The sequence below is a fragment of the Manis pentadactyla genome, chromosome 14 (genome assembly GCF_030020395.1).
Source record: "Manis pentadactyla isolate mManPen7 chromosome 14, mManPen7.hap1, whole genome shotgun sequence".
In the NCBI taxonomy this organism is placed as follows: domain Eukaryota; kingdom Metazoa; phylum Chordata; class Mammalia; order Pholidota; family Manidae; genus Manis; species Manis pentadactyla.
In genome coordinates, this window is record NC_080032.1 from 48003172 (window position 1) to 48019536 (window position 16365).

At 37.8% G+C, this 16365-nt stretch overlaps 1 protein-coding gene across 1 annotated transcript in view; it reads right to left on the bottom strand.

The window, feature by feature from the left end:
• Positions 1–16006, bottom strand: part of RAB5A (RAB5A, member RAS oncogene family) — a 31235-nt gene extending 15229 nt beyond the window's left edge. The window contains exons 1-2 of the mRNA XM_036898212.2: positions 15649–16006; positions 12444–12704 (exon numbers count right to left, since the gene is read on the bottom strand). Of these exons, the coding sequence (XP_036754107.1) occupies positions 12444–12606 (163 nt within the window). The 5' untranslated portion in view covers positions 12607–12704; positions 15649–16006. The remainder of the gene's footprint in view (positions 1–12443; positions 12705–15648) is intronic.
• Positions 16007–16365: the final 359 nt, after the last annotated feature.

Below are 16365 nucleotides of genomic sequence, written 5' to 3' on the forward strand. Positions count from 1 at the left end.
AAAATAATTATCTACAAAAACAAAACAAAACAAAACAAAAAAAACTCCAGGGGAGCCAGTCAAAGCAGGCCACCATGCTTTTGTGACTTAAACCTCCAGGAACTCAATCAAGTTCTCATAGAAAATACCAGAGAAAAATTCCCTTGTGCCTCCAGCAGGGTGAAGGAAAAAGGAACCATTCTTAAATAAGCCAGACCCACACTGTTCTTAACAAAGTCTGCTCTCAGGAGAAATTAGTTAACCTGATGGGATATTATCAGTCTGACCTGATGACAGAAGGAATACTCAATGCCATCCAGCTCTAGCTTTCTCTATATAGGAGAAGGGAAATATTTAACTCCAGCCCATTCCTGCCATTCTGTCCCTATCTAAGGGGGGAAAAAACTACTGAAACATTTGTGAAGTTCACTGTCCAGATGTACAGGCTCACAAAAAGAAAGACCTAATCACTAAAATAATAATTACTATAGAACACTTCCTCTCCCCCAACTCTTCACCACATTACAAAAGGCCTATTTACAGCAGTTGCTTTTACCTACTACATCATATCCAGTTAACAAGAAAAATTACAAAGCATACTAAAGGGCAAAAAACAGTATGACGAAACAGAGCAAGTGAGCATTAGAAGCTGACATGGCAGGGATGTTGGAATTATCAGACTGGGATTAATGTATTAATGTGCTAACTAACAGATCTAATGGATAAAGCAGACAATATTCAACAACAGATGGGTAGCAGAGAGATGTAAGCAGAGAGATGGAAACCCTAAGAAAGAACCAGAATGAAATGCCAGAAATCAAACACTGTCAGAAATGAAGAATGCTTTTGATGGGCTTATTACAACACTGAACATGATGGAGGAAAGAATCTTCAGACCTTGAAGATTTATCAATAGAAATCTTCAAAACTGAAATACAAAGACTGAAAAAAAAAAAAAAAAAAAAACAACCCCCAGAATATCCAAGGGCTATGGAACAACTACAAAAGATATTATCTATTTGTAATGGAGTACCAGAAAGAGAAGGGATCAGAAGATGTATCTGAAACAATAATGACTGAAAATTTCCCTAAATTGATGTCAGACAACAAATTACAGATCCAGGGAGCTCACAGAATACCAAGAAAGATAATGTTGAAAACTCAACACCTCAGCATATCATTTTCAAACTACAAAAAAATCAAATATAACGTGCAAGGACAATGTCCAGGCTATTTTGCAAAGAAAGTTTCTTTCCTCTTTCTCCTTGGTGATGGCCCTTCTCTATTTGGTTCAAGAACCCAAACTTAATTCTTACTAGATCTCAAGGAAATACCGCAGACCTTCAAAACATTACTGGCCTTAAAAGTGACTCTTTAATGCTTAGCAAAAGCCCATCCACTAAGTGAGCCTAAAAGTTCTAGTTATCTCAGGATTTTACAACACAGGAATGGAAAAGGGCAAGTTAAAGAAGGGAGAAGAGACAGAGAAGACTCTAGTCTCCAGAGTAACAGTTAGAGGAAATCTGTAATCACAGAAAGAGCAAAACTATCCATGCCAATCAATGACCAAAGAAATGGGAAGTATCACTAAGGGAGGAAAAATGTGATGAAAAGTCTGAAATCCTTTTAATCCCACACCATTAGATAAAATTACTTTTGGTCCAGTAACCAACCACATCTTGAAATTTATCTTACAGAATTAAGTACCAAAAAAAAATTCCAAGAAAGTATCCACTATTACATGATGATCTAACAGCAAACAAAAATTGCAAACATAAAATGTCTAACAATAAACATATGAATAGAAAGTAATAAGACAAGTGGTTACTAAAATAAACATGAGTACAATATTGTGAAATTTATCAATAAAATGAAATGAAATACAATAGTATGATTAATATTAATGAATATACATAGAAATATTAAGTCATAAATAGTTCACAGAAAAAGGAAACACTGTCTAAAATATGAAAAGATGCTTGACCTTGCCCATAACATGGGAAAAATGTACATAAAAAATGCAGAGATCAATACATATAAAAATGGCAAAGATCTACATGTATGATAATACCTCAAGTTAGTAAAGTACGGTAATAGGCACTCTGTGCATTGTTGGTTAAGGGCAGTCTGGACATTTTTCAGAATTACAATGTATATAATCTTTGACACAGTGATCAACTTCTAGGAGTTTATACTACAGAAATACTTGGAATGTATGAGAAATGACTATGAATTATTCACTGCAGCAGTGTTAGTAGTCAAAAATACCAGTATGCAAACCAAAAACTACAGAAACGACTAGATATGTACACTGGTATGTTCTATGCTATGGAATGCTCCAACAGCCTAGAAAAATTAGGACACTTCTTCATAAAGTGGTATCACTAGATCTCTGGAAGACTGTATTTTCCACGATGGTGGCAACAAGATTCTCCACACCACATTCTTCTTACATTAGACACTGACACTCCTCCCTCAAGTCCACGCAAGCCTCTGACTATAACATAATTGATACTGTGACTTCTGGGGCTAGGTCATAAATGGATCCCCAGCTTCCACTTGGTACTTTTGGGGCACATTTTTGAACCCAGCCGTTATGCTATGAGGAAATTCTAGTTACATGTACTGTTCTGACTGTGGGCCCAACCCACAGCCAGCATCAGCTGTTGGATTTGTTGAGATGATTCTAGCCCCTGCACTGAATGCAACCTATGACATCAGAAAACCACCTACTAAACCCACTTAATCCCCAAGTGGAATACCTCCTGGCTCTAGTTTTATGCAAAGATAAAGAATAATGAGAGATAATAAAATGATTTTGTTTTAAATCACTAAGTTTCAGGGTCATTTGTTTCTGAACAGTGATAACTGAAACAGTATTAAAGTAAAAAATATAGGGTCTATCATAGGTATGTTATGTTTCAAATTACATTAAAAAGTGGGAGAATATCAAGTTTGAATGTAATAGTAACTTTGCAAGGATGTACAACAAAGTTAACACTTTCTGGAGTAAAGAACTCAGTGGTTAGATGTTGGTAGACTTTTCAATGTAAACCCTTTAAATTTGAATTTTCACTTAAGAACTAATTAAGGAAATAATACAAATTAAGAAATGTGATTCATGTGGATGGCATAAAAATGAACAGTGTGGTAACTTTGGAATATGGGTCATTCAAATTTTTATTTCAAAATGCTTTCACATTATTTTCTTCCTTGTGTAGTGATATATAAGGGGGTCCATTATCTGTCAAATACTACACATTTTATAATAGAATACTTATGTCATGCATACCCTAACTTTGAACCAGATTTTGTAGTTTGACAGTATCTTCAGAATTTGAGAAACGGTGGGGGGGGTGGGGAATATATATGCACACACAAACACAATCAATACTAGAATATAGGCAGTACTGAAGAAAAGATCTTTCTCCAATCCCAGCTGTCACTTAGTTGCAAAACCTCAGACAAATCACTTTTCTTGCCTCAGTTTCCTTATTAAAAAATTAGTATTTACTCATCTACCACTGTAAGATCCAGATGAGACTTGTGAAAATGCTGTTTGTAAGTTCTGTTATCACATAACCATTTAAAAGCTATTTTATAAACTATCTTAATTACCCTACACTTCTTAGAAGTCACATTTTTCTAAAAATTTACAAATTATTTAATGAACACAATAGATGAGAGAGTTAGGATTAACTTGTGTGTTGAAGATACATTCCCATTACCAGTCAAAGAGAACTGTTACCAACTAAGTGGAACACCTCCTCGCTATTTTTTGATTGAGAAGTGCTAAAGATGTTGATAACTACATAGTGTATTACTGGATTACCATATCAGAGTACTCTTTTATTGAGTCTAAAGAGCACCTGATTTATCTTCAACTGCGGAGACTGTTAAGTGACTGGTTTCACCCTTATTAACTTCAAAGAGAGTTAATGCTGTTCATCAATACTTACTTCAAATATTTTATTTTGAAACATTTGCAAAACATTCAGATTATTTATTTTTCAAAATCCATTATTTGACTTCAGTAACACTTTTCTTACCTTGAGGAATTTAGTAATTTGTTAGCTAGAATTAATGTTTACACAGACAGCCAAATTACTCCTGTTGTTTTTCTCACTTAGACATCCCTCTCTCCTCCACCAAGAGGCATATAACAAAAGGCTCTCAATGATGACTCCAAATGATGTTATTCTATGAGAAATTAATTCAGCATGCATCATAAATAAGACTGCATATAAGTAATATATTATGGTATAAGAACCAAAACGGGAAAAGGAACTGGGGAGAAAGTGAAGATTACTATGGCCAGGATTCTCACCTGACTCTGGTTGGCTTGTTCACTGCACCTGTGGGCAATACATTGTTACTGACTCTGAAGAGCTCTGCCCAGTGCTCTGGGCTGCATGGCTGCAGGAGAGCACAGGTTGGAGTGGTGGCAGCACCGAAGACAGACTGAGACAGCTGCGGGGGCAGGGAGGCCCAGAGGTGGGGACCGGCTTGCTGCGTGCAGACTCGCTCTGAGTGGACGGAACTCTAGCCACTGACCTGCCACCGTTGGGAATAAAGTTGGGTATAAATCCTTTCACCTCAAGAATGTTCCACTGTCAATTTTTTCGGTCTCACTAAATCCGTAGTGAACTTGTCTGGGGCTGAAACCCATTGGCAAGACAGGAACGTTTTTTGAAAACAAAGTTTCCTTTATGTTTTAAAGTCAGAATTCTCACTCTATTAAAAGAAAATTTAAATTTCCAAGTCCAACCCCCATCATTCAAAATCAAGTGTCTCTCATGTGCTGTGCCTCTCACTGTTCTATGAAAAAAATCAACAATTAACTGGATACTTTATATGTTCATAATAGAGTAAAGAACAGGCAGGTAGCAAAGATAGGCTGAATGAGGGCAAATGACATGTCATGAAGTCCACGAACCAAAGCTTATGCAAACCTACAGATTTCTTTGGTATGTAAACTGAAGATACACTTCCTTTTTAAGTATATCTTCTTTTGGGATATACATATATAGTAAATGAAAACATAATATTTGGACATTTAGGCTTAATTTAATTTACCTTATGAGTACTCAATCGGTTTCCTATCTTAAACCATGAAGTCATCTTTGATTTCTACAACCTGAACACAGTGTGTTAGGAGCTTGGTAGATCTGTGAGTATTAAAGAAGCTTGATGATAATCTTACAGAACATAACAGAAAAAAAGCAGCAAATTAGTGAATCAAGGGAGGCAGTTCACTATAGTTATGGCTAATTGGTAAAATCACTCTACAAACTGCTTTGCACACTTCAGCAGCACCAGAAGGCAATCAATGAATTAAGATAGGGCAAAAACTGATGTTCATGACCCCAAACTGAAGTAAATTTTAAGAAGATAAAAAGGTTAAATTTTATTATTTAATGTGGAGGACAGTACATAAGAAGTCTGCTCTAGAAGAATCCTTATTTAGATCAATCCTCTCATTTTACAAATGTGTCAATAAGAAGTATTTACAAAAGATGTCAGGATTAGCACACAAAGCTTACTGACTCCTTAGAAACTATTATGCATAAAGATAATATTCTTACACCTGAAACTCTAAATGATTAGCTTCCACAAATTTTAACTCCTGCTGTTATCAGAAAGAACAATATTTCAAACACCATTTTTCTCAAAAACCATATGCTGGTAGTTTGTCTCTAGCTCTGTCCTTTCTCAAAACTACTTATCATTGAAAACAACGTACAGAAGCAAAAATATAAAGGCAATAAACATACAGATTATAACTACAAATCTCCCATGATTTATGATAGGATTATGTTTTTACTGTGGCATAACCCCATCATGTGGCATAACCCCATTTTAAGCTGAAAACATGCCATGTCCAAAATGCACTTGATTCAGGTAACCTACTGAATATAACCTAGCCTAGCCTGCCTTAAATGTGCTCAGAACTCTTAAATTAGCCTACAGTTGGGCAAAATCATGACACAAAGCCTATGCTTTGATAAGCATTGAGTATCTCATGATACTTACTGAATACTGTATTGAAGGTGAAAAACAGAATGGTCACAAGAGTATTGGTTGTTTATCCTTGTGATCACATGGCTGGCTGGCTGACTGGGAACTGCAGCCTGCTCTGCCAGAGCATCATGAGAATAATACCGTACAGCATATAGCTAGTCCAGAAGATCAAAATTCAAAATATGAAGTATGAATTTTCTACTGAACATGTATCACTTCTGCATCACAGTAAAGTAAAAAATTTTAAGTTAGGGACTGTCTACCTACAAACAAGTCTTTCTGAAAGCAAAGTGAAGGGTAACAGTAGAAAGCTTAATATAATACTACAGGAAAAACATGAGTTACTCAGATTTAAATTTTCTGGTTGCCTTTCTCAGTTTAGGAAGCTGGTTTAAATATCTGCATACATGTAGTACTCTAACTGAAATTTCTACCTCTGAAAAAATCTCCACAAATAACTTACTTGATGTGGGTGGCATGCATTTAATATAACATACATGACCAAGCACTTTTGTAAAAATATATAAATGGGGGAAGAATTAGTTAAGAATTTAAGATGCAGGATGACATATTATACAGAGAAAATCCAAAAGACTCCACCAAAAAACTATTAGAATAACTGAATACAGCAAAGTTGCAGGATACAAAATTAATACACAGAAATTTGCTGCATTCCTATATACTAACAATGAATTAACAGAATGGAAATCAGAAAAACAACTCCATTTACAACTGCATCAAAAGAATAAAATACCTAGGAATAAACCTAACCAAAGAGGTGAAAGACCTATACCCTGAAAACTACAAGACACTCATGAGAGAAATTAAAGGAGACACCAATAAACGGAAATACACCCTGGGCTCATGGATAAGAAGAATTAATATTGTCAAAATGGCCATCCTGCCTAAAGCCATCTACAGATTCAATGCAATCCCTATCAAAATACCAACACCATTCTTCAATGAACTGGAACAAATAGTTCTAAAATTAATCTGGAACCACAAAAGACACCGAATAGCCAAAGCAATCCCGAGAAGAACAAAGCTGGGGGGGATTATGCTCCCTAACTTCAAGCTCTACTACAAAGCCAAAGTAATGAAAACAATTGTTACTGGCAGATGTACAGACCCAAAGATCAATGGAACAGACTAGAGAACCCAGATATAAACCCAAACATATACAGTCAATTAATATACGATAAAGGAGCCATGGATATACAATTGGGAAAAGACAGCCTCTTCAACAACTGCTGTTGGCAAAACTGGACAGCTATATGTAAGAGAATGAAACTGTATTGTCTAACCCCATACACAAAGTAAACTCAAAATGGAACCAAGACCTGCATGTAAGTCATGAAACCATGAAACTCATAAAAGAAAACATAGGCAAAAATCTCTTGAATATAAACATGAACAACATTTTCCTGAACACATCTCCTCAAGCAAGGGAAACAAAATAAAAAATGAACAAGTGGGACTACATCAACCTATAAAGCTTCTGTAAAGCAAAGGACACCATCAGCAGAACAAAAAGGCATCATACTGTATGGGAAAGTATATTCATAAATGAATTATCTGATAACAGGTAAACATTCAAAATATATTAAGAACTCACATGCCTCAACATCCAAAAAACAAATTACCTGATTAAAAAACGGGTGGAGGATCTGAACAAACACTTCTCCAAAGAAGAAATCTGGATGACCAAAAGGCACATGAAGAGATGCTCCACATTGCTAATCATTAGGGAAATGAAAATTAAAACCACAATGAGGTATCAACTCACACCAGTTAGAATGGCCAACATCCAGAAGCTAAGAAACAACAAATGCTGGTGAGGATGTGGAGAAATCCCTCCTACACTGCTGGTGGGAATGTAAATTAGTTCAACCCTTGTGGAAAGCAATATGGAGTTTCCTCAAAAAATTAAAGACAGAAATACCATTTTACCCAGTAATCCCACTCTTAGGAATTTACCCAAAGAAAACAAGACCCCTGATTCGAAAAGACATAGGCACCCCTATGTTTATCACAGCACTATTTACAATAGCCAAGATACGGAAGCAACCTAAGCATCCATTAGTAGATGAATGGATAAAGAAGATGTGATACATATATACAACAGAGTATTCTTCAGCCATAAAAGGAGATCCCACCTTTGGTAACAACATGGATGGAGCTAGAGGATATTATGCTCAGTGAAATAAGCCAGACGGAGAAAGACAAGTACCAAATGACTTTACTCATTTGTGGAGTATAAAAGAAAGCAAAAATGAAGAAACAAAATAGCAGCAGACTCCCAGACTCCCAGAAGGGTCTAATGGTTACCAAAGGGGATGGGTTGGGGAGGGTGGGTGAGGATGGAGAAGGGGATTAAGCGGCACTACAATTCGCAATCACAATAAAGGTAGGTACACGGAGAAGTGTAGTACAGCACAGAGAAGACAAGTAATGACTCGATAGCATCTTACTATGCTGACAGACAGTGACTGCAATGGGGGGGTGAGGACTTGATAATATGGGTGAATGTTGAAACCACAATGTTCATGTGAAATCTGAACATGTGTATCAATGATACTTCAATAAAAAAAGAATTTAGCATGCAGAATTCGAAGAAATTTAGTTGCTCAGATATAGGAATTACTTTTTTATTAAGTTTTAAATCTCATTTGTTTCTGTAATTTTAAATGAGAAACAGGTGACTGAAAAAAATGGATACTCTATCTATATGTCTGGCAGAGAAAAGGCAGAGTACCCTTGATGGGGCAGACAAGTGTCCAAGCTCTTTTAAAGAGGTCTAGGAGGTTAATAGGTTAATAGATTTGTAGGAAGAGATCCTATACAAAAAGATAGAGGTAATATATGATGTAACCAGTATACAATACTTGTAATTCTCAAACTTTAGTAGCTGGATAAACAACATCTTTTAAAAATCCTCCAAAAAACACAGTTTAAAAAAAGAAAAAGAAAAGCAATTATTCTGTTTGTGGGAGAACAACTTTAGCGCAAAGGTAATACCTAGAACACAGAAAGCAGTGGTTCTCAAACTTTAGCACGTATCACAGTAGCCTGAAAATTCAAGATTGCTAAAATTTAAGATTACTGATTCAACCCCTGAGTTCTGCTTCTATATAGGATTTTGCATTTTTAACAAGTTCCTAGGTGATACAGATGCTTCTGGAACAGTGAACACTCTTTTGAGAACCATTGCTCTAAAGCTCAAAAATTACAGTACCAGAAGAGAAATGCTGTCAGTATTCTTATATACAGTTCCATAACTTAAATTTTAGAGTATGTAAGACATTACTTTGATGCTAGTGCATACAAAATTAAACTGTGCATCAAACTTTTATGTCTCAAAAGAAAAAAAGGGTTGAATGACTGCATGCTATTGTACTGTATATTCCAGCCTTGCCCTGACTTACACTGAGGATCCACTTGTTTATAAATACATAAATTTATTTTTAAAAACAGATTTTTTTGGACAACAAAAAAGAGGAAAAAATATAAAAATAAGAAAACAAAAGAAATAAATTTTGACAAACTCACCAGAAATACTTAAAGTCCTCAGGTGCTCAAGGTGTTAAATGAAAGATGGCCAGCCCTTTCATCCAAGAGGTATTTACTGAAGCCTCCACAGGTGAGATAGCAAGTAAAGAAGGAAGGCAACCCTGAGTCTAATGCTTGTTGTTAACCATCTGAGCTAGCCTTAGACAAACAGGAACATAAATGTCATGCAGACTTAGCTCCCACAAATGAGCTAGAACTTTCCAAGGTGCTACAACGACACCTAACAACTTGATTTATTTATGAGTGCTATAGGGTCAAAGGGCAGGGGTGTGGCATATGGTGAGACAACATGGAATCTTAAATCAAGCTACCATGTTTAGAAGAACCACAAAGTACCTTAATATTTCTGATGAATGTAAGGTTCTAGAATACAGAAATTCAAGAATGCTGCTCATGATTTCCACCTTAAAACACAATCAAACACAGATGAAAATTTTAAGCAAGCTCTTCTTACCATAAGTAACATTACCATATACAGTCAAATAAAAAATAAGGAACAGATGAAATGCAAAACACTTGGACAAGTTCATTTGTTAGTTAACTCCTACCATGCATCAACCAAAGGAAAACACTATTACTTACAAGTTATGGACCAGTGGTGTTGATCATTAAATAGCTCAAACCTTGAAGTCCCTGAATGCTTAGAATTTACTATAGCCCCTAAGGGTGAAGAGCTGTTAACAGATTTTAGCAAAGAGCATTACAGAACAGTGCTCATTTTATAAACATACCAAATCAACACTTCTTAAACCTTAAACTTACAAAATGTTATATATCAATTATATAAAAAAAAAAACAAGAAAAAAAATAGTGCTCACAGCTGTCATCATAAAGGCACTGTCATAACTCCCAAAAATATTAATATGTGGCCAACATGGTGAAAAAGTGTCCAATAACCATTAACACAGAATTTTGGATGTAAATTCCTTTTAAAGTTGGTTTTCAAAACCAGATAAAAGTAGAAAATATTAAGGAAGCTTTACATGTAGTAATGAACACCTTTTGAAAAATTAATTAAAGAAATGTAGACAATCTAACTGGTAATAATGGAGGTGGAGTATATGTATATATATATATATATACACACACACACACACACAAACACATATACACACACAAATTATCAGAGGATATGTATATTTATGATGTACTGACATGAGATTAAATGTCTCTTTTAAATGTCTCCTTGAGAAGTCACTTAGAAAAAGAAAATACACTTAGAAGACGGAGTATCTAAAACAAAAACCAAAATTCTAGTCTTAGGCCCATGAGGATTCCCAGAAATTGAGTTCATTACTATGAGGTCAGGAGGTAGCATACAGCAGGTCCCAAACCTATCTGGCCCAGAATTCATTCAGCCTAGATCCATATGTACTTTGGGAAACAGTGAGACTGACAATCACTTGCCAAGAAGCGTTTACAGTAACTAACTTTGTGCCCCAGTTTAAGGTGGGTGAACATGATGGAACAGTCTTGAAAATTCTTCCTACCATGTGGGCCAGTTAGCTTCGGCCCAAAGAAGCCAAAAGAATGTGTAATATATATGTATTTTTTAAAAAGACAAGATTTCTGACTCAGAATAAAAGCTCCCATGATAGACATTTTTGACACATACCTGTTTATAAAAAACTCAAAACTTTAAAACAATGCAACACTGTAACATGATATACAATAAGAGACTGATGATGACTATTGTACCCTGGGTCTATTAAAGTGGAAATACTATTTATGTAGTATATTTCCTGTAGGGAAAAGCCAGGAGGCAGTAGCATCCCACAATTTATCTTATGAGAAGGATCTGCAGCCACGCCTAAAATTCTCAAGCATACATACTTGAGAACAGACACTAACTGTAAAGCATAACATTATGCTTCTCAAAGTTGGGTTCTAAGAAATTGGTATGTTCAATGGGTATCTGTCACTGTAGGCATTTCAAAAGTTTGACCTTTTAAATATGTGAGACTAAAATATACTCACATATACCTGAAAAAATAGAGTACTGCTTATTTGAACACCTCTTACAAAGAAATTGTGAATCTCAAGCTGTGTAGTTCCTCTGACATTATCTAATTCAAAAACTTCATTTCACAGATGAAACTGAGGCCCTCAAAAGGCTGTTTTGCCCTACTGCTATACAGTCATGGATTTTTAAAAATTTAATTCTGTTATTTTAATTTCCTGTCTTCTATCCATAACATTGCATTGTTAGATGGCTGCTCCTTGTCCTGCCTCTTACCCTCCCCTCCCCTCGGTCCTACCACAGGCATTGTCTGTATGCAGTGTATTCTCTCTCTCCTCCCCTCTTGCAACTTACTTTCCAGGTCCCATTTTCCTTTCATGCCCCTCTCCACTAATCACTCACCTTTTCTCTTCCTTCACACTAGCATTCTAAAATTTAAGTGTAATAAAATTCAATTAAATTTGAAAAATTACTGTGATTTACAAATGGTCCAATAATTTAAAATTTGAATTTTAAGATTAACTCTTTTATTATTTATTACTATTTTCACTATTTATTCTAATGCCAATATGATTCAGTCAAACATGTACTAATTTGAAGAAGCTTCTAATCATTATCAAGCAACAGATACCAGAACAAATCTTACTATTTGGGACACTGACTCTACTCATGTTTGAAACTGCGTTTCAGTTTCCATACAACCATCCTGGGGATGACCAGGAAATCAAATTGTAAAAAAAAGTTATCTCAACAAAAACCAAGGTAAATTTTCTAAAACCGAGGTCTGCTGAACAACTCTTTTCTTCACAATGTGACCTACTAAGGGATTTATTATCACACAACTGGAACTGCAAAACCTTCTTGGCCAACGTATGATTCAGTTAAATGAAGAAGGGAAAAAAGAAAGTCTCACCCCCAATGGTACTCTCTTGAAATTCATGAAATTGGCCCTTCACAAAACGAAGTACTAGGCTTGATTTGCCAACAGCAGACTCTCCCAGAAGTACTAGTTTGAACTGGCATATTTTATTTCCAGTGTTTGGCCCGTTGGGTCTTGTTGCTCCTCGATTAGCCATGTCCAAATTTGTGAAATAAGTCCCTAAGGAATTCAGTCCCGTAAATGAACTTCCAGGATGCAAGATGCCAATGTTTTTCTTTCTGGAGGTAAAGAAACCTATGAAGAAACAAAATAAAGAAGTAATTAAATATATAAATCAGTAAAATAAAACCAATCTCATATTTCTAATACCAATCACTTTAGTAAATTTTGCCTGTAACATATTATTGTAGGACAATAATAACCTCTTTTAGCTTAATTCACTACTTTTGTAATGAAATAATGTAAAGTAATGAAATTTGAGCCAAAATTCCTGCTCTAATTTTCTGGGCTTAAAGTTTTTTTAAGCTAACCTTTATTAAAGAGTCATCTCGTTGTGCCAGATAGTTCAAGTATGAACATTGCCATTCAAAGATCCTATAAAGTTAAGACTATTACAATCCTTCAAAATGAGGAAACAGGCACAGACAGATTAAGTAACTTACTGAGGTCACAGAGTTACTCTGACAAAGCTGCAGATGACTTTCAACCCAGGCAACTAGAGTTTTGACTCAAAGAGTTCAGGTTGTGGAGACAGACTACTGGAGTTACAATATTTTTGAAGAAAATTAATAATTGGAAAGCTCTTAGAACAAATCCTAGAACATGTAAGAGCTCAATAAATGTTGACTATTATTATTTGAAGGCCTCTGTTAAATTGTACATGCTTTTTAATTAATGGTAATTTTGAAGCAACAAATAGTTTATGGCTCCCACTTTTGTGTGTCTAGTGGTTAAAAAAGACTTCAAACTATTTCCTCCTGTGCTCAAGTACATCATACATGGAAGTGTTAACTGCATCCCTATGTGGTGAGCTTATTAGTAGTATTCATTTAAACTTTTCTGCAGTTTGGGGGTAACAAGTAAACAAACATATCATCTTGTAATTAACACATTTAGAAAAAACTACCCTGGATGGCTACTTCCATGTGTTATTATCTAGTAACGTTAATTTTCAATCTCAAAGGAATTTGCAAACATTTCAAGAATCCTTGTCCAGTGTACTCACACGTCAATCATAATAGTTTTCTCCTATCTTTAATCAAAATGTGCTCATGTACTCCCTGAGAATATTAAATCTGATGATAACGTCCCTAAAATCACTGTTATACAATATAGGAAATTTGCCTTCGACATGAAATGAGTTTATATAAGGGTCCCTCCTGACAATGAATTCATTAATAAACATATCCATGAGGACTTACATTTGAGACAAATCACCTCTGCCTTATCTGAACAGCAGCTTTGAGAAGTCCTTATCTTTTAGTAATACAAACTGAAGTAGTTACAAATGTAATGGTATGTCTGTGTGGCTTCTAAACAATGGGGATGTAAATAAAACAAGACTGGCCCTAAGTGAAGCTAGGTGATGAGTTCATTATATCATTCCTCCCACTTTCAAATATTTTTAAAAAATTAAAAAAAAAATGCTCCAATTCCCACAAGTATCCTTCCACCCCCTTAAAAACATACCAGATTTGGGGACCTAATCCTGGCTGGCTATACCCATTTCTGCCAGAGCAAGTTCTTTCATTTCCAGTCTCTACTTCCAGAATACCCAACTTACATAGCTGCTGTGGGAATTAAATGAGAAAATGTATGTAAAAAATCTCTAGTACAGTGTCCAACATGTAACAGGGATTGAAAATTGGCAATGAAAGCAGATGCTTGGTGAAATAATGACCAAGTATGAACAGTCATGCAGACTTAAAATGCACCAGTACATCTCTAGATACTACATACAATACCAATTTATACACTTCCCAGTTGTCTGATTACCCACAAGGCAGCAATGTGAATTACTCATCAAGGACAACATGCACCCAATTTCCATACTACCAAAATTACAGGGAAAACATCAGATTCCCATTTTTAAAAACTTACGACTTAGCTTGCCTTTTTAGGTTTAAAGGCTATATAGGATTATAGTTCCTCCCGAGGCTTTCCAAGAGAAAACAAATTACACACAGCATAACACTAAGGTAAAAAATTATGTCCATTCATTTGTATTTACTGAAACTTGCCTTGAAAAATATTTTGCACAAAATGTATTTTTAATTTTTTGAAAATAACTGGTATTTTACAGTTAATGTTCTCCTGAATGTTCTTTGACCAAAATTGTACTAACAACAACTAACATTTACTGAGCACTTACTAGTGCCAAGCACTATTCAACGATTTTTGCTTACAGCAACCCTACGAGCTCTATTATCATCCCCATTTTACACTTATAAAAGTTTCTCAGCTGTCCTGAATTATCACAGTGGTGTACAAGTGTTTTTTTCCTACCAGTTACATGAAAGGCAACTGGTCCAACTCTGACTCCACATCTCCACATAAGCAAAAGACAAAAACCAAATGTTTGAATTATGACGTTCAGAGCTTTAAAAGTCTGAAAGTCTTGAGGAGTGAGCAGCTTCCAGCGAAGATAACAGCAGAGCATGTTTAATGGTCTCCACCAACTGAGCGAGTTCAGCGGCCTAGCTGTGCTGAGTTCCTGTAGCTGCTTCACCACCTTCCATAGATGAGACAAGTCTCTAGACAGCCTATTTTGACAAGCCTCCTTCTCCTTGGAAGTCGAAGGCACGGAACTCCCCAAATTCACACCTGCTGGGGGCCTGGTTCCTCCTCGGAGAGCACCTGGGTAACTGATACCAGACTCCGGACCGCCTGAGGCCGGACCCGCCAGGCCTCGTGGCCATCTTTCCTGCCCTCCTCCCCTGAACCGGGAATCCCCCGAGGACTGCCAGCACAGGGCCAGGCGGAACCGCGGCCTCCAGCACTTTTTCACGGCGCCATCTTGAGAAGGGAAGAGGGTGACACCCGTCGCTCGCTCAGCCAGTCCCCAAATCGTCCCCAAAGTCCCCTGATGGATGAGTCAACAGCGCCGGCAGGACGAGCCGCCGGATCCGACAGCTCTCTGGGCTGGGGCGCCGGTGCACGAGAGGGAGAAGGCGCGGGCTAGGGACGGCGGATACCTGGGGTTCCGGCCCGCCCTGGGCAGCGGGGAAAGGCTTGTTACCTGAGACCGCAGGGCGCGGAGCCGCGGGACTGACGCTTCCCGGCAGTAGGTTCCAGACGTAGCCCGACAGGAGGCTGAGGCTGAGGCTGTGGCAGCGCGTCTCCTCCGCGCGCCGCTCCACTCAGACTGGTCGGCGCGGGACTCGCGCCTTGGTGCCGCCCCCGTTGGCCTCCGTCTCCGCCTCTCTCCGCTCCGCCTGTCTCTTTCTCCTCCTCCGCCGACGCCGGCGCTCCAGCTCCGACTAATTCTTCTTCCTCCTCCCTCCTCCGCCTCCTCCCCTCAGGCCGGCCGCTGACTCCTTCGCGAACCAAAACACAAACACTCAAGTCCCAGCGCGGGAGCCACTTCCGCCGCGCGGCGCCGGCCTCGCCGCCACGTCGCTGCACGTAGAGAACTACGCCCCTTCGTCACTTCCTATTGTCACCAGTTCGGCTGCTCCATCCGCTCCCCCTTCCCCCTTCAAAGCCCCCCCGCCCCACCAGCTGGGGCAGGCGTGTCACGTGCTCTCTGCGAGCAGGCGGGGCGCGTCCAGCCATCGCCCGGGGTGCGCGATCCCGCCCTCGCCGCCGCCATTGTTCTCCGGAGGCGGTGGTCTCGGCGCAGTGGCGGTGCGCGCGTGCGTCTCCTTCGCTCTTCTAGTTTCGGGGAAGCCGGCGAGAGCTTGGATTAGTTTCTCCCACCGTCAGTGAGGCGGCGAAGTACCCTCTGTGAATATTA